Source organism: Ambystoma mexicanum, chromosome 13 (assembly GCF_040938575.1).
Source record: "Ambystoma mexicanum isolate Mex_15411 chromosome 13, UKY_AmexF1_1, whole genome shotgun sequence".
Lineage (NCBI taxonomy): Eukaryota > Metazoa > Chordata > Amphibia > Caudata > Ambystomatidae > Ambystoma > Ambystoma mexicanum.
In genome coordinates this window covers 689,061,165-689,086,229 of record NC_090938.1, presented here as the reverse complement: position 1 = coordinate 689,086,229, position 25,065 = coordinate 689,061,165, and the positions used below count along the sequence as shown (strand labels likewise).

Genomic DNA, 25,065 nt, shown 5'->3' with positions numbered 1-25,065 from the left:
CCCAGAACGGATCTGTGGTCCGCACATCCCACCCATAGCTCAGCCTACTCCATTGAGTTCTTGCTTTCACCTTGCTGAGGAATGCCATGTAGTAGTGCAGAGCACTATCATCTCCTGCTTAGAATACCCCAACTCACTTGACTTTGATTCTACCATTCTAATGTGGTCCAGAACACTCTGTGTAAGACTGGAGGCTGGAATGAAGCCCTGAGCATCCATCTGCACAACCCTGGAAACACTACACTTGCTCCAATCAATGCCAGAGTCCCTTTTAAGACCCTCTGTATGGCGCACAGCTAGATTCACAGAGAGGACATATCTCAGCAAGAAAGTACAGTGCTGCTCCTTGCACTCACTCGACAAAAAGACAACTCCAGTTGCATCCAATTCACTGCAGCCCAAAGGAAGGCATTAGCCTTGTAATCTGGGGATCCATGCTATGAAGTGCACTGTGCTCTCTACAACCATTTATACCTTAGTTAACCATAGGCAACCACCCAGCCTTCAGAAAACAAACTAAGAAAGGATTTTCTGAATCCTCCATCGACTGAATTCTCCTGATCAGGAAGCACATTGAGGTGATATTCATTCAAAGAGTGGAAGGGATGTGTGCCTCAACGGGTAGTGAGGAGGTGGCGCTCCTGGATCATGGGTAAGGAGGTACATCTAGGTTAGGTAAGGAGCTGTGCAGAGATGCTTCTGGGATAAGTAAGAAGGTGCTCTGAGGAAGGGTTTAGAGGCAATCTTGAAAATGAGGTGGAAGTGTGATGAGGATCTCCTTGAAACAGGGTGCAGTGAAGACATGCTTTTGATAAGGAGAAAGAGGGATGAGGCTGTGTTCCTTGCAGGGTCTTCTTTCAAGAAGCAACAGTGGAGGTTGTGGGAGGAGTGACCGTGTTAGGTGGAGTGATGGGTTTGGAAAGGGAAAGGGATGAAAAAGGAAAGTGATACACCTGGAAGGGAAGAGGAGGTGCTCCTGGGAGAGGGATAATGAGATTCGGCTGGAAGGGATGAGGAAGTGCTCTTTGGACGATGGGTTATTATATGTTTCTGGAAGGGACGAAAGGGGGAAAAGGTGGCGCTCTCCATATGCTCACAGTCATTGGGAAGAAGCTTCAGACAATGCTTTGAGGCGAGGTAGCAGCACTCGATATCACAGAACTTGCGAAGGGAGGGGGTGGAGAGAACCTGGTCAGGGGGGCCCCACAACCTGGTCGAAATGTCCCTCACACTCACCCCATTGTAAGAAGCTTGTTGCTTTCTGGCAAATCTGATTTCTTATATATTGTATGTCCTTTGGTGATCAAAAGAGCATTGTTCCCCCTGTGCATGTGTGTACCAACCTGTAATCTCCTGCAGATTTCGGAAGACATTCAGTTGCTCTGGTTGCAAGGCTCCACTGCCATTTCCAGAATCCCTGAAGTAAATAGGAAATTAAAGAGTAAGGAAAAACATTTGACAGGTTAAACATACCCTCTTCTATCTTCCTATACTACTACCTCCATCACCAAATACTCTCTTCTACCACAATATACTCTCCCAGACCTGCACCACAACTCTGGAAATGCTAACACATATCAGCCCTTCTTTGTAGCTCTTCAAACTCTCAGACATGTAAAGTCAACCTCTTGTCTTGCCTGGCCTAGACTGCTCTAACTTAAATCCCAGCCCTGATTTATACTCACGACGAGAAGCACTGTTGTAGAGTTTACCTTATCACCTTTTTACCATGCAGTAGGCCGAATCATCTATCTTTAGAACTGACTCCTCTTGCCATCTGTCTCCACTGGACTGGCCCAGTCCACCTCACCATCTATTCCCTAGGGACTGTGTCAGAATCCCTCCTCACCAGCCTTTGCCGGGCTAATCTGGATCCCTCATAGCATGCCTTCTTTGAGATAGGTCATACTACCTCCACACCTGTATCCCCTTGCCTCGAGCTTATCCTCTAGCTACATGTTTCCACTGACCTGGACTGGCCCTTCTACTACCCATTTCCTTGGACCAATCACTCTCACCACATGTCCCACCTCGGATGGGTCAGACGTCTTAACCACCTATGACCAAAGGGCCGTCCCTGTCTCTTTTCCGGTCAGTCTGCACTGGGCTGAACTGTTTCCTGTCATCATTCCAAGTTGAGTGTATACTCACCCTAGGAAGCTCTGAGGCAGGAAGGACAGGCTCCCAAAGATCTTGGTGCAGCCGCTGAAGTGTTTGATGTTGGAAGAATTCACAGCTGTGGCTCCCTTGAGAAATTCCATGCCCAGCCCGTAACAGACTGTAAGAGAACAGGTGGAGGTGATCAGAACAGCAGAAAATGATGTAAGGATCAACTTACCTGCAACAATAGTTTTGCATCTTGGTTTGGGCTATAGAAACATGTCTTTCTTTCATAAGGAATCTACTATTAATTAGATTTGACTAACCCGATTATTTTTCAGCAAATAGGTACTTTTATACAGTACAATGGTGTTTTAGATTAACTGTGGACTGTGATCTCAATTTGTCTACTGTCTATTTGCCTACAGCCCTTTGCCCATTGCAGCCCTGCTGTGACTGTCCCAGAGGCAAAGGGGACAGCTCCTGCAGAGGCAGCTCCAACCAGTGTCTGCAGGTGTCAGCAGGGGGAGCAGGAAGCAGGCAGCCGTCAACCAGCAGTGACCGACAAAGTAGGTGTGGCGAGACAGGGAGCACAGCAATCACTGCACCCCACTAAACTGGCCCACCTCTCTCCTACCTTATCTTCCCACCACCCATTACCCTAAAGCCTGCATGATGTACCAATGCCTACTGGCAACTGTTAACCGCATATACACCCACTAAGATATTGACTGTATTGTCTAGCCATCCCTCACACGTAGACCCTATATGTGCCAGCAACTCCCAAAAGAACTGTGAATGTTAACTAGTGCCACATCTAGACAGGATTGTGAATATTGGTTTTGCGTCACATCTAGACAGGATTGTGAATATTGTCTTGTGCCACATCTATACAGGATTGTGAATATTAGCTTGCGTCACATCTAGACAGGATTGTGAATATTAGCCAGTGCCACATCTAGACAGGATTGTGATTATTATTTTGCGTCACATCTGGACAGGATTGTGAATATTAGCCGGTGCCACATCTAGACAGGAATGTGAATATTGGCTTTGTGTCACATCTGGACAGGATTGTGAATATTGGCTTGCGTCACATCTAGAAAGGATTGTGAATATTAGCCAGTGCCACATCTAGACTGGATTGTGAATATTGGCTTGCATCACATCTAGACAGGATTGTGAATATTGCTTTGTGTCACATCTGGAAAGGATTGTGAATATTGGCTTGCATCACATCTAGACAGGATTGTGAATATTGGCTTTGTGTCACATCTAGACAGGATTGTGAATATTGGCTTGCGTCACATCTAGAAAGGATTGTGAATATTAGCCAGTGCCACATCTAGACAGGATTGTGAATATTGGCTTGCATCACATCTAGACAGGATTGTGAATATTGGCTTTGTGTCACATCTGGACAGTATTGTGAATATTGGCTTGCGTCACATCTAGACAGGATTGTGAATATTAGCCAGTGCTACATCTAGACAGGAATGTGAATATTGGCTTTGTGTCACATCTGGACAGGATTGTGAATATTGGCTTGCGTCACATCTAGAAAGGATTGTGAATATTAGCCAGTGACACATCTAGACAGGACTGCGAATATTAGCTTGCATCACATATAGACATGATTGTGAATATTAGCCAGTGCCACATTTAGAAAGGGTTGTGAATGTTAGCTTCCGTCACATCTAGACAGGATTGTGAATACTAGCCAGTGTCACACTGAGACTGTCCCACATCAATGAATTACTATATTGTCTATTGTGCCCACTTTAGGCCCCGCTCAAACTATGTCCATGTATCCCAACCCTCTTTAGTTCTTTTCTCCCTCTATACAGGTGTCCCACATCAAAGATTTATAGCATTGACTGTTGTGCCCTCTTTAGGCCTGCCTGTCTCTATCCAGGTGTTCCAGATCGAAAAGCTATTGCATTAATTGTTGTGCCCTCTTTAGGCCTTCCTCCCTCTTTCCGGGCGCTCCAGATCGAAAAGCTATTGCATTGTTTGTTGTGCCCTCTTTATGCCACACTCCCGCTACCCAAGTGTCCCGGATCGAAAATCTATTGTATTGGCTGTTGGGCCCTCTTTAGGCCTCTCTCCCTCTACCCAAGTGTCCCAGATCAAAATGCTATTGGATTGATTGTTGTGCCCCTATTTAAGCACTCTCCCTCTGTCCAGTTGTCCCAATCCCAGGTGGTGCCCTGTTTAGGCCTGTTAGGAAAGATTTATCTTTACTGCACCTTTCCTTCCATCTTTATGAAACCCCCAAACATTTTGCTTTTATTTTTGACTCTGACCTGTACTTTTGCAGTGAAGCCTTAAGACATTTAGGGACTCATTACGGCCTTTGCAGAACGGGTTAACGGGCTCCGCTAATGGAGACGGACCCGTTAAACCCGTTCCGCGAAATTACGAGGTCCCCCCGCGGGACCCGGTAAGGACGCCTGGTAAAACCAGGCATTGTTACCGGGTCCCGTGAGGGAAAGAGGGAGCTAACAACGGGCCGGTCGTAATCAGCCCGTTGTTAGCTCCCTCTCCCATTCCCATTGAGCCCTATGGGGGCTCAGATGGGAATGGGGAAGGTCCGGGCCTGGGTTCCCAGAGGGAGGAATTACCGGGCCCTCCAAACTCGGAATGGCCCGGTAATTCCCCATTTCTGGGAACCCGGTAAAGGAGCCCGGTTTGGCGGCAGCCATGGAGCTAATAGCCGCCAAAATCGTAATGAGGCCCTTAGTCTTCAGTTTCCTTATGGAATAAGGGAAAGGGTATCTTTCAGATGACTTTGCAACTAAACCAGTTTGGGGGAAAGAACGGTCCGTGGGTCTCCACCTCTCTCAGGACACACACAGCTGACCTATTCTGGCCTCTGCTGGTTTCTGGTTTGTTGTGTGTAGACCAGATTGTGCTTCCTCTGTATTTGGTAAGCATTTGCATGTGGTTTGTGTTTCAGAGGTTGCCCAAAATATATCTTCCAATAGGCTGTGGCATGGATCTCTAGGATCTGTTTTAAGTTGCCAGGGTATTGTCCCTTCTGCATTTGGTTCTTCATAGTGTGGCACTGGCAGCAGGTGTTGCTGCATGTGCTGGGCGCCAGCTCAGTGTTATAAGAATCTATTAACCCTTGGATAGGGTTGGACTTTTTTTGTCCTGTTGGAGGAACTTTGCGTCCCTCGTCTAGAAGTGGCACCATCATTTAGGGAAGTGCTTCTGGATTCAGAACAGGGTTTCCCAGTTCCGCTGGGCTCCCATGGTCTGGGCAGTTGCTGGGCAAATGTGGTATCTGTTTGCAGCTCTGGAGGTACATACTTAGTACCATTCCACATAGACTTTATGTTGGTCCACAGGCTTACCATGGGAGAGATCATTTGCTTGGCAACACTTCTACATCTCCCTCTTCATCCTCCATCCACTGCATAGTCCCTGAGATCTCAGGATATCACATGTTCATCAATTACTGCCCACTTTCCACCCATTGGACCCTTCTGCGATTTTCCATCGTCATCATCATGATCATATGTCATGTTATGTTATAGCAACTTATTAAGCGCAACTGCGGCCCGAAGCATCCTGGCACTAAGCATACCTTCTATCTTGTATCCACCATTGTGCCATGCATGTATATTAAACACCAAATCCGGGTCCTATAATAAGCTGAAACTTCCACCTTGCTTCCTTGCTGCTGGCTTGTTCCCTGCATCACAACTCTTTCTGCAGCGTGACCTCCACTTTCCAGCCCTGTGGCTAGATGAACTTCAGCCTCTTCACCATGTGCCCTCCACCACAATCCCACCTGCTTTCTAGCCCTGCTTCCAGTGTATGTGCACTTCTCCTGGTCCTATTGTGCTTGGCACCTACTCCCCCCCCCCACACACACACCCCTGCCTTTCTACCACTAACCTTTCGGGCACGGCGTGTTGCACTTTTCACACTTCTGGACTCCATTCACCGTCACCTCATGGCTGTTGGGAGGACACAAAAGGGTGCACGAGCCCAATTCAGCAGACAAGTAGTTATCTGGCAAGAAAGAAGAAGAGCGTTAGTCTCAGTACTGCTAGGGTCAGGCAGTAGCTGGAGGAACACCACCAGCATCGTTCTTGTGCAGGACTGTCCATGCATGCGCCTTACATCTGGTATAATGGTCAGCACCAACGATCGCTATATGCAAATATGAAACAGACTTTATGGGACTAATGACCCTCTCTTACATTATTGGCAGTGTGCAGAGAATCATTACTTTCTATATCACCCTGCAGGGACCGCCTACGCTCTCAGGAATACATTTGCTGTTTAAGACCTGTGATGGGACATGTGTTTATGTAGAGTATACTGGTGACTTGCTTTGCTGTAGGACCGGTGTAACCTGACAAATACGCGGACACGGACGAAGGGACAGACGCACCACGAAACTGCAAACAGATTCAGGTCAGGCTCTTCAGCCCTACTGGTGCCCAGACCCGGGAGGACCAGCATTTAGCCCTATTCAGAGCTCACCCTACTACCAAATTGCCCTGAAAAAGACTTAGGTCGAAACGCGCGTCGGCTGTTTCTCACCTACCAATGGGTTATAATTGCTGCTATGTATCACTATGATTTTCTAAATTTTACCTTGTGAAGTTGCATTAGCAACAATTAAACAATACGTTTTAATGCACAATTAAGAGTTTTTTCAATCTGACAATGAAACCAATCCTTAATGCAATGGCTACAAGCATGGGTCAGTGAAGCCCCCCAGCGCCCATCATCATCCACAGTTTGTCATTCCATTCATAACCTGACAAATAGCTCTAGTGTGTGCGCCTCCAAGATCAGATTTCCCTGAAATGTAGCACTACTGCCTGAGGGCTGAGACAGCAAGATTGGTGTAACATGGCAGGTAGCTATGGTGCCTGAGACGACAAAGTCAGTTCTTCCTCAGAAAAGAGCTTCTGTCAGAAGCCTAAATATGTAAGATTGCTGTAATTTGGGGACTAGCGCTGGGGTCTATAAAATAATGTTTTCCTGAGACATACTTCTGCTCTCTGAGGACTGAGCTTGTAAGACTAGTGTAACTTTGCAGATCGTTTCAGGATACGAAGATAGTTTTGCCGGGGACACAGGACTATAATATGAAGCCTGGACCTGTAATATTGCTATGATTTGGGAGGTAGCTCTACTGTCTGAGTCTATAAAATGATTTTTTGACTGAGACATAGCTGTAAGGAAGACATGGTATCAAGAATAGACAGACACAAGTAATCACAGTTCAAGGGTGTTTATTTAACTGTATAGGTAGTTTGGAAAAACGCCTAATCTAAATCTAAATCTAAGATGGGAGCAAGCTACAACCATCAAATAATAAGGCAGTTCTAGTGGCGTCTTGACAAATAAAAAGGGCCTATTCTATAAAAATTTAAAAAACGATTGCCAATCTTTACAACTTACAAAAAGAGTGTGGGATAGGGTTCACAAGAAAGAAAGAAGTGTTAATAAATGATAAGTCAGAATGTGGTAGCCGGGGGTCTCTGTTCCCCATGTTTTGAGCATGGGACAAGGTGGGACTCTGGAGCACAGCACACGCTCGAGCTTCCCTAGCACAAAACTACAGTTCCGTTCTCAGGTATCAGGACCTCGGGTGGTTAAGTCTCTCTTCTACAAAAAAGTCTCTTGCCTCTGAGGACCTGATGTGGTCAAAATAATAAACAAAAAGTTACTTTTCGTAGGTATTTTGGGTGATGACGTTTCACCCCCGGATGATCCACAAAAAGTGTCTAGTGGTATCAGGACCTTTGCTGGTTCAGTATCTTGCTTCAGAGGGCCTGGTAAGTTCAAAATATTAAACAAAAGTTATTTTCTGATTGCATTTGGGTGACATGTATTCACCCATGGGTCCTCCTCTTCCAGGCTAAGACCCCTCTCGATTCTCAGCCTTCCTCCGTCACGTTCACTATGGCTCGTATCTATAACAACTTTATCCGGTACATTCGCGTGTCGGTGGGTAATGGCTTTTCACCCCTGGATCCCCCTCTTCCGGGCTCAGACCCTTCTCGACTGTTTGCCTCCGTGGTGGGGTGATGATTCTTCACACCTGGGTCCTCCTCTTTCGGGCTCAGACCCCTATCGAATGCCAGCCTCCCTCCCTCGGGTTCACTATGGCTTGTATCCAAAGATATTTTCACCTTTCGCTTTCACAAGTCTTAATGTCTTTTTAAACAATCCACTGTGGATTTCCCTCTGTCGGGTACACTCTTTGTCAACACAATGTTCATTTGGCATCATGCTTTGCCCCGTTCTGCCAGCATCCCTCCGTTGGGTTCACTGTTGCCAATCTTACAGTTTCTTCTATTTTCTCACTATGCAGAATTCATTCCCCTTAGTTTTCCAGTGGTCTGTCGGTCAGACTTTTGACTGTACAGAGGATTTTGCTAGACCCCTGTATAACCACTTTGACCTTTCCCTTGTGGCCCTCTTACGGCCTTCTGGTTTCGGTAGTTTAAAAAAAACAGGTCCTGGTCAGAGTCTTTCGAACGAACGCCCACGTGGCGTCGGGCCACTCTGCATCTGGATCTTATCTAGGCTTTCTTTAGAGTTCAAAACACACACAAGTCCTTTGTTCACTAGTCCTTGCGTTCACAATATGTTGCGGCTTACAACCTTCAGCTCAACAAAGTCCGGCTTACTATCAGCTCTCTCTGACTCACCGGCTGTGCTGAACTCTTTGGCGTTTCTCGTCTATGGAATCAAGGATGGTACCATGGTAGCCTGCATGCCTCCCCACCTGGGCAGTCAGCGCGGGAGGCCCCTGTGCACCGTTGACATCCGCAAGGCCACACACCAGCTGTATATCCTGGTCTTATGATTCCTTTTGCAGAGGCTTTGCTGGTCTGAGTTGAAAAGGGCAAGGGCACTTCCCTCCTTGTCGTGCTTTCTGGTCTTGTCATCCTTCGTCTCCGTTTGAACTGCCGGTTTGCAATAGCTACTGCCTCGTGTGGTTGACCTTGCTCGCAGTGTGCTTTCGTGCTTCGCCTTTTATCCCTGTGAGGAGGAGTAAGGGCCGTCGTGTGTGTAGTTGTTGTCAATTGCCTGACTTTGCCCGACCCTTGTGTTGGGACATGTCAGGTAAACAGCTCTGGTGTTAGTCTGTTGTTTGTCACAGTGTAGGAAAGTTTTTGTGTTAGAAAAAGGGGGTCGGGTATCCTACGGGGTAGGATGGGGAAAAGGTGTTACAGAGAAGGGGGGTACCCCATCTCGCCCCTCAGCGTCCAACTTCCACTCCCCGAAGACCCCTCATCCAGGTGATCCTCCCCCACTGGTCCACCCCCAGGAACTGGATCCAATAGTGATGGCCATGTCCTGGCCAGGTGGATGACAGATTCCCGGGGACTAGTAAGTGAGACACCTTCAGGTGTCTCACATAGCGCTGCTGTTAGATCTGTCTAACCATAGATATGGGATACATTACTCACTGTCATCATATTTCTAATGCTTGTATCTGCTTAGATTCACATGCTATGCATAGGCTGACATCTAGTGGTAGCCGGGGAGTAATACATTTGTTGTTTTCAAAACTCAAAAAGGGACGTCAACAAGGCATGCCAGTAATACTATCCCCAGTGTGACGTCTCCTGTACCCATTGTCCTTCATGTGTCTAGGTCTCTGCAATTGTTTTGTTGCTGACATGAGGTAGCATGAAGTGTAGCGTGAATACAGATGTAATAAAGCAGATAGAGTAGGTAAAGCCTGAAAACCTCTATGCACCTTCTACTCCACAGGGGAGGAAGGGTGGGCGCATATGAATCTAAGCAGATACAAGCATCATAAATACAATTACAGTGAGTAATGTATCCCTTCTGAGGCTTGCAGATTTGCTTAGATCACATGCTAAGCATGGACTAGCGAGCAGTAACTGGATAAGGAGATGGGTTGTGAGAAGGTAGAGCGGCAAATAGATGTTTTAGCACCGCTTGTCCCACCTGTGAATCTGCTTTAGAATATGTGTCAATGCAGAAATGCTGAGTAAAAGCATGTATGGAACTCCATGTTGCTGCTTTGCAAATGGTGTCTAGTGGGACGTTTGCAATGAAAGCCAAAGTAGCTCCTGTACCTCTTGTAGAGAGAGCTCTCGTGTGAAAGGCAGAGTTTTGTTTGATAGGGAGTAGCAGAGTTGTATGCATTTCACTATCCATTTGGAGATGGTGTTTTTTGAAATGTGATCACCTTCTCTGCCAGGTGCAATGGAGACAAACAGTTGATCTGTTTTTCTTAGCGGTTATATCTTGTTTACACAGTAAAGAACCACCCTCCTTACATCCAGTGTATGCAGGTTTTTTTCAGCTGAGTTTGAAGGATTTTGAAAGAAAGCGGGTAGTTCAATGTATTGGTTAACATGGAACTTGGATATGAATTTAGGTGAAAACCTAGGGTGCGTTCTTAGTACCAACAGGTCTTTGTGGATAACAAAAAAAGGGTCTTGCACTAACAAAGCTTGTAGCTCACTTATTATTCTTATGGCGGTGATGGCCACCAAAAAGACTGTTTTGTAGGTGTTTAAGGCCTGATTTGTGCATAGGCTCAAAGGGAAGACTTAGGAGCTTTGAGAGTACCACATTGAGATCCCACCCGGGAGGAGGGTTTGAAATCGGGGGTGAGGGGTAAAATCTGAAAGCCTTAACAGGGACTTTCCACCAGGACCCCTTGTTCTGAGAAGTGGTGTACATGGATAGAGTTGCTACATGAACCTTGATTGAGTTGAATACTAGGCCAGAGTTTAGTAAGTGGAGCATGTAATGAAGAATCTGTGATGGAGTACATTCAATAGGGTTTACATTGTGTGACTGACGCCATATTACAAATATTTTCCATTTGTTAAAGTAACATTGTCTGGTGTTTGGTTTACGTGCCTCCTTGAGGATTTCCATACACCTTTGAGGTAATTTTAAATGACCAAACTATGACTTCAGGAGCCAAACTGCCAAGTTCATAGACTGAGGATGTGGGTGTAAAGGTGTTCCCCCCATGTTGGGTGAGCATGTTGAAGGGGCACAGGAGCTTGATTGGTTCGCACATCGCCAGTTTGCGCATATGCGGGCAGAGGCGTTGCTGGGGGAGGGCTAAGGGGGCTATAGCCCCTGGTCTTTTGGTTGTAGCCCCGGATAGAATCTCAGGAGCTACAACCAAAAGGCTAGCTAGCCCCGAGTCCTGACAGTCCCGACATTAGCGTAGCCCCGGGTCTTTTCCAGACCTAGCAACACCCCTGGATGTGGGAACCAAGGTTGTCTTGCCCACAATGGAGCCACCAGGATTAGAGTTACTTGTTCCTCCCACATCTTGTGTGCTATTGTGCTCAGCAGCGATGACGGGGGGAAAAGCGAAAGCAGATTTCCCTGACCAGCTCATACACAGGGCGTTCCCCTTGGATCTGGGTTGGGGAAACCTGGATGCGAAGTCTGGGCATTGTACGATTAGGCTTGTGGCGAACAAGTCTAAAGGAGGATAGCACCAGAGGGAAAAGATATGGGGCCTCATTACGACCCAGGCGGTAAGGGGTTTACAGCGGCGTAAACAGCGCCGACCCTTACCGCCTGATTCCGAGGTCCCTTAGCGCCATGGAGGATTTAACACCTGCTTTTAGCAGGTGTTAAAATCCATGGCGCTAAGGGACCTTGTTGTTAATTACGCCACCGTAATTTACGGTGGCGTAATTAACGCGTTCCCCACTCCCATTATGCCCTATGGGGCAAAAATGGGAATGGGGAAGGGTAAATGGGGATTGGGGACTTACCGCCCCGCCAACCTCGGAATGGGGCGGTAAGTCCGCCAACCACCATGGCGTAAACATAGTTTACGCCATGGTGGTAAAGGTACGACCCAGGCGGTAACTTACCGCCTGGGTCGTAATGAGGCCCATGGTCTAAAATGACTCTGTTGAGTTGCGACTCCTGTTCTTCGGGTAGCGAGTCTGCTAGAGAATTGAGTTCCCCTGGAACGTGTTGAGACACTAGGAACATGTCCCGCTTTGAGTGCCTACTTCTAAATTTTTTGGCCTAGCCTGGATAGACTTGGAGAGTGTGTGCCTCCCTGCTTGTTTATGTAAAACATGGCGTAGTGCTGTCTGTGAGGACTTGTCCTGTTTTACCTTGAAAGGCCTGTACGGCTTTGAGCACTGCTAGTAGCTTCAAAAGGTGTATGTGATTGTGGGCTGTGATCAGTGCCCACAGGCCATGCGCTGTGTGGTGGAGATAATGGGCTCCCATCTGGAGAGTGAGGAGTCTGTTTTAACAATCGCTTGTACTGTAGGATTGTGAAAGGGTTTTCCCTTTAGCATACTTTCCTTTGTCCACCAGCGTAGCTCTTGAACTAGGGTTAGTGAAACAACCACTAGATCGTCCGACTGACCGCTTGCCTGAGACCACTGTTTCGCTAACCACTCTTGCATTGGGCACATGCACAACCGTGCATGCGGAACCAGGTACATGCATGAAATCATCATCCCGAGCAAACGCATTGCTTTGTGTACGGTTATTTGGTGGCCAGCTAGATACTGAGGTATTTGCAGCAATATGTTTTGTACTCTTTCGTTTGAGGGGAAGACTAGCCCCTCAAACGTGTTTATGATAGCTCCTAAGAACTGTTTGGTTTTGCTTGGAACATGACTTGACGTTTTCTTGTTGATTGAGAATCCCTATTGGAAATGAAGATTGTCCTTTGGGTATTTTGCTTGCAAATTTGAGGGGATTCTCCTGTTATTAGCTAGTCGTCCAGATAAGAGTACACTGGGATTGATTCTCTGCATAGTTGCGCCGCAACTACCACTAATACCTTGGTGAATACCCTTGGAACGGAGGCTATGCCGAAGGATAGCACCATGAATTGGTAGTGTTGATTTCCTATTTTGAAGCGCATGTATTTTATGGACTTGTGCGCCTGTTTCAGGGGCCTATCATGTGGCGAAAACAATGGCCCAGAGGACAGGGATTTTTCTGACCTTCTGGCTGGAAAAAGGGAATTATAGGGGAACAGGAATTCTCTAAAAGAGATGAATTATGAGCTCCGCCCACTCCCCCTACTGTACAGGGCCAAGGCCCGTTGGGGCCTCTGTAGGCCGCATACAACGTTTGTGGAGACGGGAGTCGTTGTCGACGAATGGTATTGACCTCGAAAGCTGTTGCCGGAGATCTTGCGGTGTACAGTCGTCAAAAGGACAGAAAGATAGTCTAAATCTTAAACATTGTATAAATAATGGCATAAGCCGGAAGAAGGAACTCTGCAACTTGCGTGCGACTATGATGGTGGAAAAAAACAATCTGAGGTACCTAGATGCGTGAAAGACCATGGGTACGGGAGACGTCACACTAGGGATAGTATTACTGGCATGCCCTGTCGATGTCCCTTTTTGAGTTTTGAACACAAAATATTTTATACTCTGTGGCTAGCACTAGATGTTGGCCTATGCACAGCATGTGATCTAAGCAGATCCACAAGCCTCAGAAACAGAATTATATCATTGTTCTTTTATAACACTCTTAATACCGGAAACCAGTTTCTAAGCGCGGGAATCAAACCTGTGTTGCTCTGCGTTGTTTTGCTTGAAAAACAAACGCGTTGCCCCTGAGCTATCCTGACCCAGGTATCTAACTTCTAAAATATAGTTTCTTGTACACAGAAAAGCTCTTTGCAAAAATAGAAATTCATGTGTACTATGACAAATCTAAGTCACTGTTGTCTCACCAACGAGCAATATTCCAGTGGTTAATAAACAAAATGACTAAAAGAGTTTACCTTCACCTTCTAACCTGAACTCTTGTCTCAGAACATTCAAGGTACTTGTACAAACCAACACAAGTGACAAGAGAACATAATACTGCGAAGAGGAGGCTGTCCACAGATACAAGGGAAAAGAGCTAGTAACGCTCTAGTTTTCTGGCTGTGAAGGAAGCCGGCCTGAAAATAAGAAGAGAAGAGGAACAACGATAAAAGAAAAGAAGAAGCCATAGTAGCAGTAGTCATAGAGGTAGCAGTAGTAACGTTGGGTAGGTGAAAGTAGTCATAGTAGTTTGAAGTGGAAAGAATGTTGGCGTGGTGGAAGTATTCGAGAGGCAAGATTGCAAAGTGTTACGCTGAACAAACGAAGATGTACAAGCTGGGGATTCAGGTGCGGGTTTGCTGACATGCTGCAATGCAGAGCAGGCAAATCTGAAGGCCAACAGCATTCACAGACAGAATGCGCACCAGCACCAGTAAACCCGGGACACCACTGCACGAGTGTAGAGCATACTCATTGCCAAGACAAGAGGCGGTCTCGGTCAACAAGGAAGACAAGACATCCGGGAGTGAGAAGTAATCCCCAGCAACAGAAGCGGGATGCTGCGGTACAGCAATGGGCTCTAGAGAGGAGCCCGAAGTGCAAAGGCTTTGGTGGCTGCGGTTGACAGACTACCAGGAGAAAGGACTGTTTTACTCGTGGGGACTCACTACGAGCGGCAGTGTCATGGAAGCTCCAATATAATAACTAACTGAGGCTTCAATTACTGGTGCTGGTGGCGCCATGCTCGGAATTAGAACCCTGGGCTGATGAATATGCCTTTCCTATTGGTCTAGAAGAAACAGTATAGCTTGCAGTTTCATTATAGCCTGCACATTTGGCCTTTGCTTGTTTTGTAGCTCAGAGAGTCAAGCACTAACAGCGCTTTACCACCCCTCTAGTGGCCTTCTTTAACCCTTTAAGTGCCAAGGGCGAGGTATCTTGTCCTTGGCAGTGCACACGCAGTGCCAAGGACGAGATAGCTCGTCCTTTTCGGCACCTTGTTTTGAGCGATCCCTGCAAAGCAGGGATCGCTCAAAACTGTAATCCAACCCCCGGGCTATGTGAGGGGGAGGTGCCCCCTCACTGCCAGGGGGCTGGATTACCTTCAGTTTCACGTCGGTGTGCGTAACGCACGTCGGCGTGAAACTGAAAGTAAATTCCCTGTAGCAGCCATTTTCGGCTGCTGCGGGGAAGAGAGAAGGAACAAGTTACTTACCTGTATGCCAGACCCATGCTGGAGAACAACAGTTACAGGTAAGTAACTTGTTCCTTCTCCAGCATGGGGTCTGGCATGGATTCACATGCTCATGAATAAAAGAATACATAGCAGTACACACATGCACAACCACGGGAGGTGGCAAAGGCTCAATATTAAGCTTTACATCCAAAACTTAACATTAAGCAATTTTTACCTCCTCACCAGGCTCACCTTAGGCGAACAGGTTGCGCAGCACTGCTTGGCTGACCCTGGACTCCTCCCTGGAATCCCGATCGACGCAGTAGAATTTCGTGAAGGTGTGCGTCAACCTCCACGTAGCAGCCCTGCAGATGTCCAGCAAGGGCACACCAGATAGGAACGCCGTGTTAGCTGCGATCGCTCTGGTGGAATGGGCTCTCGGATGGCCAGGCAGCGGTCAGTTTGCCAACCGATGACAGTACATGATACAGCCGGAGAGCCATCTGGAAATGGAAGCCTTCGAGAGAGCCTTCCCCTGATTGACAGGTCTAAAGTTCACAAAAAGTTGTGACGTCTTCCGAAAACACTTCGTGCGGTCCACGTAGAACTTCAGCACTCAAGCCACATCCAGCGAGTGCGAAGTCCTTTCAGCCGGCGATGAAGGCGACGGGAAGAAAACAGGCAACACCAAGGGTTCGTTGAGGTGGAAGTCCGACGGCACCTTGGGCATGAAGGAGAGGTGCGTCCTGAGCACTACCCTCGAGTCGTGAAAAGTCAAGTACGGGGGCTTGCAGGAAAGGGCCTGGATCTCTCCCACCCGTCGTGCGGAGGTGATGGCCACAAGAAACGCAGTTTTCCACGACAAGAACTTCAACGGAGCTGAGTGCAGAGGCTCGAACGGAGGTCCCATGAGCTTGGTCAGCACCACGTTGAGCTCCCACGCCGGGGCCGAGGCCTTCACCGGCGGGAATGATCTGAACAGTCCCTTCATGAATTCTTTCACCAGACAATGAGACCACAAAGACGTCCGTCCCGTGGTTCTGGTGTATCGGGAGATCGCAGCAAGATGAATCTTGATGGAAGCGTGCGCCAGTCCAGCCTTGGCCAGCGTCAGCAGGTATGGCAGTACTTGAGGAGCCGTAATCCGTAGAGGGTTAATCTTCTGTGCGTGGCACCAGACAGAGAACCTCTTCCATTTGTCTCTGTAGCATTTAAGAGTTGAGGACGCCCTGGCCTTTGCAAGAATCTCTCTGCAGTCGGCCGGTATGTCGTAACCTCCAAACTCTAACTCTGCAGGAGCCAGGCCTGCCAAGTTCAGCGACTTCGGGTTGTGATGGAGGATGGCGCCTCCTTCCCTGGAGAGAAGATCCGCGTCCACTGGCAGCTTGATTGACGGGGACGCTGACAAGTCCAGAAGGTCCGGGAACCATATCTGCCTCGGCCACGCAGGTGCGACGAGGATCATCCTGCACCGTGACCTCTTGAGCTGGTTGATGAGCCGGATCAACAGCGGCAATGGAGGGAACGCATATAGGAACAGGCCCTCCCAGGGGAACGAGAAAGCATCGTCCATGCTCCTCGGCTGTGGAAACCTGCTGGCGAACCTCCGGCTCTTGGAGTTCGTTGCCGTCGCGAACAGATCGATCTGGGGTGTGCCCCACCGTCGGAAGAGGCGGTCCACTAGATCCTGGCGTAGTTCCCACTCGTGGCACGAGCGCAGCTCTCTGCTGAGCGAGTCGGCGATGGTGTTTTTTATCCCTGCCAGATGAAACCGCACCAGAAACATCCCTTGGGCGACGGCCCAATGCCACAGATCCTGAGCCTCCTTGGACAGGGCTGGGGATCTGGTACCGCCCTGCTTCCTGATGTAGAACATGGTGGTGGTGTTGTCGGTGAAGATCCTCACCACCTTGCCCTTGAGGGATGGAAGAAAGGACCTGAAGGCCCAAAACACTGCCCTGAGTTCCAGGACGTTGATATGGAGGGACTTCTCCGTCGGCAGCCAAAGGCCTCTCGCGTGCAGATTTTCGGTGTGCGCTCCCCACCCTTCCAGGGAGGCATCCGTGGTCACTGTCTTCTGGTGGCCCGGGGTCTGGAAGTCCATGCCCGCTGTCAGATGCGCGCGTGTGCCCCACCACTGGATCGCTCGTCGGAAGCTCTCGTCGAGTGTGATCCTGTCCTCGAAGCTGCCCGTCGTCTGGATCCAGCGAGCGTCCAGGAACTCCTGCAACGGGCGCATCCGAAGCCTGCACAGGCGGATGAGATAAATGCAAGAAGACATCATTCCGAGGAGGCATTTGATGGACCTCACCCTGGCCGCGTCCGCAAATAGCATCTGCTGCACCTTGCCCAAGATGGCCCTCGTCCTTTCCTCTGACGGAGAGGCCAGAAGCGCCACTGTGTCGAGTTTCGCTCCCAGAAACAGTGCGTCTTGCGCGGGCACCAGGTGGGACTTGGCGTAGTTTATGGAGAATCCCAGGTCCGTGAGTAGTTGGACAGTCCTCGCCGTGTGCTCCGCGGCGAGCTCCTTTGTCTTTGCTCGGATGAGCCAGTCATCCAGGTAGGGGTAGACGTGGATCCCCTCCAGGCGCCGCCACCGGTGCAAGGCACTTGGTGAACACCCTGGGTGCCGTCCTCAATCCGAAGGGAAGGGCTCTGAACTGGTAGTGATGGCCTTGGACCACGAATCTGAGAAACTTTCGGTGTCCCTTTAGGATGGGGATATGGAAGTAGGCACCCTCCAAATCCAACGACGACAGTAAATCGCCCTCCTCCAGTTGACGCAGGACGTGCTGGAGGGTGACCATCCGGAACTTCTGTGCCTTGATGAATTTGTTCAGTCGTCGGAGGACGCCATCCTCCTGTCTTCTTCTTCATGAGGAAGTATCTTGAGTAAACTCCGGAGCCCCGAAGCCTCTTTGGGACGAGCTCAATGGCGCCTTTCTTGAGCATCGCCTTTACCTCCAAGAGAAGTTGAGGGACGCGATGTTCCTTCCTGGCCACGGGGGGACGCGCGGGCACTTCTTTAGAAACTCGAGGGCGTGACCCTGGGCCAGGGCGCCCAGCACCCAACGGTCGGTGGAGATGGACTCCCACACGCTGACGAAGTTCGCCAGCCGGCCTCCCACCGGGGTGCTTCGGTGGGGGCCCGACCCCGCGGCCAGTTCAGTCCTGCTTCGACAAGGCTTTGTCGCCTTGCCCTCCTTGGCGGCGACGGCGGAGTCCGCCCGACTTGCCTCGTCCCCTGTTGGCTTCCGGGCCGCTTGACGATAGGTGGAAAATCCGCCGCCGGAACCTTTGGAGGCACCCTGCTTACCTCCGCCGCTCCGAAAGGGCGGCCGTCGTTGCTGGAGAACACCAAGAGCCCGGGCCGTCTCTGTGTCCGTCTTGATGGCTTGTAGGGAATCGTCCACTGTTTTCCCAAACAGGTTGTTCCCGTCGAACGGCATGTCCAAGACTCTGGTCTGCACGTCCTGACAGAAGTCAGTTGCCTTGAGCCATCCACGCCGTCTAAGGCACACGCCGTTGCCCAACTGGTAAAATCCAGTGTCAGCGATGTCCGTCGCTATCGTAATGGCGTGGTCCGACGCCACTTCTCCTTCCTGCAAGATCTCTAGGGCCTCCGCCCTCTTGTCGTCTGGTAGAAAGTCCAGCAGGGGGACGATTTTGTATCACAACTCCCTGTCGTAGCGGGCTACGATAGCCAAGGCGTTGGCAGCCTTAATCGTCGTCGCTGCCGATGAGATGACTCTGCGTCCCATCGTGTCAAATTTCTTTCCCTCGCCGTCTGGCGGGGAGGTTGATGTAGAGGCCGAGGCCCCCCCCCCCGCTTTCTTCCTGGCCGCCGCGGAGACGACAGTCAGGGGTCGGCTGTGCCCAAAGGCACAAGGGGGCCGCGTCCAGGACCCGGTACTTCTTCTCGTACCGGTCCCATCTCGCAGGCGTTGTGGATGGGTTCTTGAGGAGGGCGAGACCCTCATCCCAGATATCGTCCAGTAGAGGTACAGCGAGGACCGTCTTCCTCTTGGTCTCGCGCCGTTGATAAAGGAAACCTTCCTTCTTCTCTACCGGGCAGAGCTGGAAAAGCTCGGATGCCCTGGCGATCATGGCATGAAACGATCCAATCTCGTCGGGCGGGGAAGCCCGGGGAGGAGGTGACGACGGGAGATCCTCGTCGTAAACCTCGTCGTCTGTGCCCGTTGCGGCCGTGTCAGTCCCCGTATCATCCCCACGGGTCGTGGACGGGGAGGAGGGCTGAGCAGGGCGCGATGGTTGAAAAGGAGGTGGAGGATGAATCCTTCTTCTCTTAGGAGGAGGGCTCCCAGAAGGGCCTGGCTCCGGGGCCCCCGTCGGGAGAGGTTCCTCCGTTGGTGGTAATGGCAATCTCGTCCTTATCTCCGAGCATAAGGACTGCATAGCCAACAAAATGGCCGCCGAGTTGTCTTGCGGCACTGGTTGAGGGGAGTCCGACGGGCGGTCAGGAGCCCCGTCAGCACCCTCGACGTTCTCGTCGTCTCCTACGTCGGGGTCCCTCCCGACGGGCTGGTCTTCTTCCACGCCAACGCCGTGGCTTAAGACTTCGATCAGCTCCTCAGAGGTTGAGGCCGAATCCACGACGACCTCCTGCCCCCCCTTTTTCTTCTCCGCCGGAGGTTTCAAGGGGGTCCTGTCGATGGGCATGAAAGAGGACTCCCTCTGCGGTGGCAGGGAGACTCTGGGCCCCGAGGTCGCCACCACTGATGTAGCCTCCACAGGCTGAGCCAGGGCCGCCGCGACTGTCTCGATAGAGGCCTTGGCCGGATGGATTCAGGCTTTCACCACCTTAGGTGCGCTCACCGCCTTCTCCTTGGGGGGAGGGTCACCGCCTCGCTCCCCCTCCGATGGGGCCTTTGAGCTCGACCAGGGTCTCTCCAGGAGCTTCGCCAGGTGCTCGGCCTTCCTCTTACCCGAGCCAGAGCGTTGGCTCGTGGTTATTCGCCGGGGAGGATGCGCCCTGCCTGGCGCCTGTAGAGCCCGACCGTTCGGCGCTCCCGGTGCCAGCGGACTCGTGGTGCTTGGCCTTCTGTTGGACCCCCTTCGCCGGGGCGCCCTCAAAGGTCTTAGAAGACCGCTCGGACTTGTTCTTCTTCTCGTCTGACGGGCTCTTCCCTTCCAGCCAGTTAGCGAGACGCAGATGGCGGTCCTTCATGGTCCGCTCCGACATATTGCCGCAAAACGCACAGTCCTTCTCCACGTGCGTCTTGTCCTCATGCAGGCAGTAGAGGCAGAGGGAGTGTTCGTCCTCCTTAAAGACATTCTGAAGCTGGCATCCAGGGCAGACCCTGAACAGCTTTCCGGGCGTCGAGCTTCCCTTCTCCTGGGCCATGATCGAGATGGGCCTGAGAAACTTCTGGAGTCCTCCAAAAGCGTGGCTCGACGAAATCTTCACCCTTGAGGGGCGTTGAAGAATCCGATACGGGTCCCCGTTGATCGGATAAAGAAACGGTGGAGCTTCAGGCTCTTTTGACCGAAAAAGAGAACATTTTCCTAAGTAAAAAGCGCGAAAAAAGCACTAAAGCTCGAAAGCAATAGCACGAGGATCCCAACACTTGAACATGCGGTAAAAATCGGAAGATGGCTGGCATGGACGACGGGGAATATTCATGAGCATGTGAATCCATGCCAGACCCCATGCTGGAGAAGGTAAGAGACCTTCTTTGTCCGCCTCGATCTCCGGCTGTATTTCAAGCCGGTGATCGAGGCGGGTATCATTGGAAAGGGGAGATTCTCCCTGTTACAACGATACCCATTGTGTGGCATTGCTGCCTGCGGATCGGGCGCAGGGCGCGCAATCCGCGGGCAGCAATGCCACTGGATCAATACAGATCCGTTTGTGATGCAGGGGGAGGGGGGGCTGCTTACTAGGTAAGTGTCCCCCTCCCCCTGTGGCCCCAAGGCATGGGGCCACAGCACCAGAGACCCCTGGGGGCAGATGATCACTGCCCCCAGGGGTGAAAAGGGGAAAAAAAAGAAAAAAAAAATTGAGGGGAGGTGGGAGGGGGTATGGGGCCCTGGGGCCCACTAGACCACCAGGGATTTGGCAAAAAGTGGTGTCCTTGGAAAGGGGAGGTTCTCCCCTTTCCAAGGACACCACATATATGAGGCATTGCTGGTCACGATCGGCGCAGAGCGCTCGATCCGTGACCAGCAACCCACTAGACCACCATGGATCCGTTTGTGAGATGGGGCGGGAAGGGGGCTGCTTCAAGTAAGCAGCCCTCTCCCCCCTCCCGCCCCCAAAGCATGGGGGCACATGCATGTGAACCCTGGGGCAGATGGCTGACCATCTGCCCCAAGGGAATGGTAACAATTTTTTGGGGAAATGATGGGAAAAGGGGGTGGGGGAAGGGGTGGGGGGCCACTAGCCAACATGGATTTTTTACTGAATGAAAGGGGGGGATGCCCCCCAACCGAAGTAGAAAGGGGGCTCCCCTTGTAACCCTCCCTGGGGGCAGATATCTGCTCCTAGGAAGGGGCATCTGACCCCAGGGAGGGATGCATGAGGTTGGCCCCCCTATGTGCCCCCAGGGAGGTGGGGCCCTCCATTTGGAGTGGGGGGGTTGAGGACCCCCTGTTGCAGTACATCATTCGCTGCCAATTTAGGGTGGCCCTCAGCCCCCCCTAAAAAGCAGCCTATGAATTTGTATTTTTTTTTTGTTTACCCAACTTCGCTTGGAACAGATGGCCACATTAGTGTGGCAATCTGCCCCCAGGGTGCCCAAACCCTACTGCCCCATCTATTGGGGGTCCTGCCCCCCCTTTTGTGGTGGCCCTCTCCCCCCACCCCAAATGGGTGGCAGGAGCACCTCATGCAGGCCTCCCTGGGCCTCCTACAAACGGCTGCATGAGGTACACCCACCTCCATTTGGGGTGGGGGGGGAGAGGGCCACCACAAAAGGTGGGGCATGACCCCCTATTGGGGGTCATGCCCCACCTTTTGTGGTGGCCCTCTCTCCGTGTGGGGACGCGGGAAGGTAGGCCACGTGTTGTTGGCGGTGTGTTTCGGTGGGTGGCCAGAGCGAAATGTCTGAGAATTGTCTGCATGTCCAGCCAACTTCAGAGACATTCCCCTGCGTCCACTCACCGAAACACGTCGCCAACAACAGATGTCATACCTTCTCGCGTTCCCACAGGTGTCCCGACGAAAAAGGTACCTCACATGTGTGGGTGCACCTACAGGGGGCGCAAACGGAAAAGGGTAATCCGCTGGTAACCCCAAGCCTTTCGCCACAGCACAATTTGTTCATGTGGGCAACCTACAGATTTGGGCCAAGGGTGTCGAAGCCAGCAAAGAAAACGGAACCCCATGCATTTCCCAAAAGAAGACACGTGTGGGAATGAGCAGAGGTCTGACTTGCGCGAAGCAGCCCAGAATATATTACCCAGAACCCCAGACAAAGTGAACATTGTGTTTTTTCCCCACCAAATATCACAATTTGTCGGGGATTGTGGCTAATAAAAACTGGGGCAATTTGCGCAAGGCAGACCTCTGTGGATTCCCACGGGTGTCCTCTTTTGGAAAATGCATGGGGTTCCCTGTTTTCCTTGCTGGCTTCGACGCCCTAGGCCCAAATCTGTAGGTTGCCCACATGAACAAAATGGGCAGCGGCGAAAGGCTTGGGGTGACCAGTGGGTTACCCTTTTCCTTTTGCGCCCCCGGTAGGTGCACCCACACATGTGAGGTACCGTTTTCATCGGGACACCTGTGGGAACGCGGGACCGTAGGCCATGTGCTGTTGGGGGCATGTTTCGATGGGTCAGCCGAGTGAAATGTGCGGAAAATGCGTTTTTCCCCCCACTTTTCGGACTTTGCAGGGGTGTCTGGGTAATAAATTCTAGGGCGATTTGCGCAAATCATACCTCTGTGGATTCCCACGGGTGTCTTCTTTTCGGAAATGCATGGGGGTTCCTGTTTTTCTTGATGGCTGCAACACCCCAGGCCTAAACCTGTAGGTTGCCTCCCCAAACCCTTTGGGGGGGGATAGCAGTGGTTTAGCCTTATTCCTTCGCGCCCAGGTAGGTGCACCCACACATGTGAGGTACCGTTTTCATCGGTACACCTGTGGGAACGCAGGACGGTAGGCCATGTGTTGTTGGGGCGTGTTTCGATGGGTGCGCTAAGCGAAATGTGCGGAAAATGCGTTCCCCCCCCCCCCACATTTCTGACTTTGCAGGGGTGTCTGGATAATACATTCTGGGGCGATGTGCGCAAATCATACCTCTGCGGATTCCCACGGGTGTCCGCTTTTCGGAAATGCATGGGGTTCCCTGTTTTCATTGGTGACTTGGACACCCGAGGCCCACATCTGTATGTTGTGCCGGTCGGCAGAATGTCTGACATTCCGCTCTGAAAACAGACTTGGGGTTACTTGTGTTTTAGGCTTTCCCCTTGGCAGCCAGGTAGGTGCACCCACACATGTGAGGTACCGTTTTCATCGGGACACCTGTGGGAACGTGGGGCGGTAGGCCATGTGTTGTTGGGGGCGTGTTTCGATGGGTGCGCAATGCGAAATGTGCAGTAAATGCATTTTTTCCCCACATTTCGGACTTTGCGGGGGCGTCTGGGTAATAAATTCTGGGGCGATGTGCGCAAATCATACCTCTGCGGATTCCCATGGGTGTCCTCTTTTCGGAAATGCATGGGGTTCCCCGTTTTCCTTGGTGGCTTGGACACACGAGGCCCACATCTGTATGTTGTGCCGGTCGGCAGAATGTCTGAGATTCCGCTCTGAAAACAGACTTGGGGTTACTTGTGTTTTAGGCTTTCCCCTTGGCAGCCAGGTAGGTGCACCCACACATGTGAGGTACAGTTTTCATCGGGACACCTGTGGGAATGTGGGACGATAGGCCATGTGTTGTGTTTGTGTGGTTTTCATAACGTTTGGACCCATTTGCTGGTGCCCTTTGTCTCACAACCCTTTCATTTCCCAAATGTGACCTACATTTAGTCACTGCTTTAGCCACCATACACTTTTGTAACCTGCACAAGTCACCTACCCTTGAAAAGGTCTGCCTGTGCTCTTTCAAAAAATGTATGCTTGCCGTTCCTCACCACATTGGTTTTCCCGATTTACACATGCTAAGTGCGTCTGGTCAGGCCATGAGCGTAAAACTCCAGTGTTTGGCTTGTGGTATTGCTTGTTTTGTAAAACACTACAAAAAATGTGTGCTCTCCTAACTGCAAGAGTAGGGGGAATGTAGTGGAGCATTGCTTTTCTCAACATTCATAGAAGCCATTGCCGTACCAAGCCAACCATGTCCAACACATACCTTTTTTTTCGGTCTTTTTCCCGCTTTTCCCCCAATCGATGGCAGTTTCCCCAACCTAGTTGTTGTCTGACCTACGCAAATCACCCCTTCCTAAACTTGGAATTTTGTCTACTGTTCAGAAATATATGCCTTTCTGTCCTTCAGTTCGGCTTTCCTGCCCTTTTCTTCCATTCCGTCCATGCATGTTCAATTGGCAAAAATGGCCAAAATCGCCTACCTCTCACAAAACGGTTGATAACCACATCAATATAATTTTTTTCCATTTCCACTCAACCTGTTCTTGAAAGCCAGGAAATTGGGGAACTCCGCACAGCAAACCATTTTTTCCTAGCTCTTACAAGGAAAAAACCACAGGCTTCTTTGTACATCATTTTATTGGCATTTTTTGAAAAAACCCAAAATGTTTGCCCTTTTTGCTTATTTTCTCTCACCCCCTACAGCAACCTAGGATTCTTGGGTGGCGTTACGACCGCCTACATGTGGGAAAAAAGGAGCCAAATTTGGCCAAGATATCTCATGTAACAAAAAAGTTACAAGCCATTGAATGGCCACATACCGAAATCACCAAAAAAGGCCCCGGCGCTCGGGAGAAATACCCATGGCACTTAAAGGGTTAAAATAATATTTGCCTACAAATACCATGCTTTTTTTCATTTTCTTTAAATGCATGACGATCGCAGTGAAGTCAGA

The 25,065-nt window shown here is 50.4% G+C and overlaps 1 protein-coding gene across 1 annotated transcript in view; it reads right to left on the bottom strand.

Moving 5' to 3' along the window:
- The window catches only part of ERBB2 (erb-b2 receptor tyrosine kinase 2), a 343,410-nt gene that overhangs the window by 95,695 nt on the left and 222,650 nt on the right, over positions 1-25,065 (bottom strand). The window contains exons 8-10 of the mRNA XM_069634737.1: positions 6,007-6,123; positions 2,152-2,278; positions 1,344-1,417 (exon numbers count right to left, since the gene is read on the bottom strand). Coding sequence (XP_069490838.1) covers positions 1,344-1,417; positions 2,152-2,278; positions 6,007-6,123 — 318 coding nt within the window. The remainder of the gene's footprint in view (positions 1-1,343; positions 1,418-2,151; positions 2,279-6,006; positions 6,124-25,065) is intronic.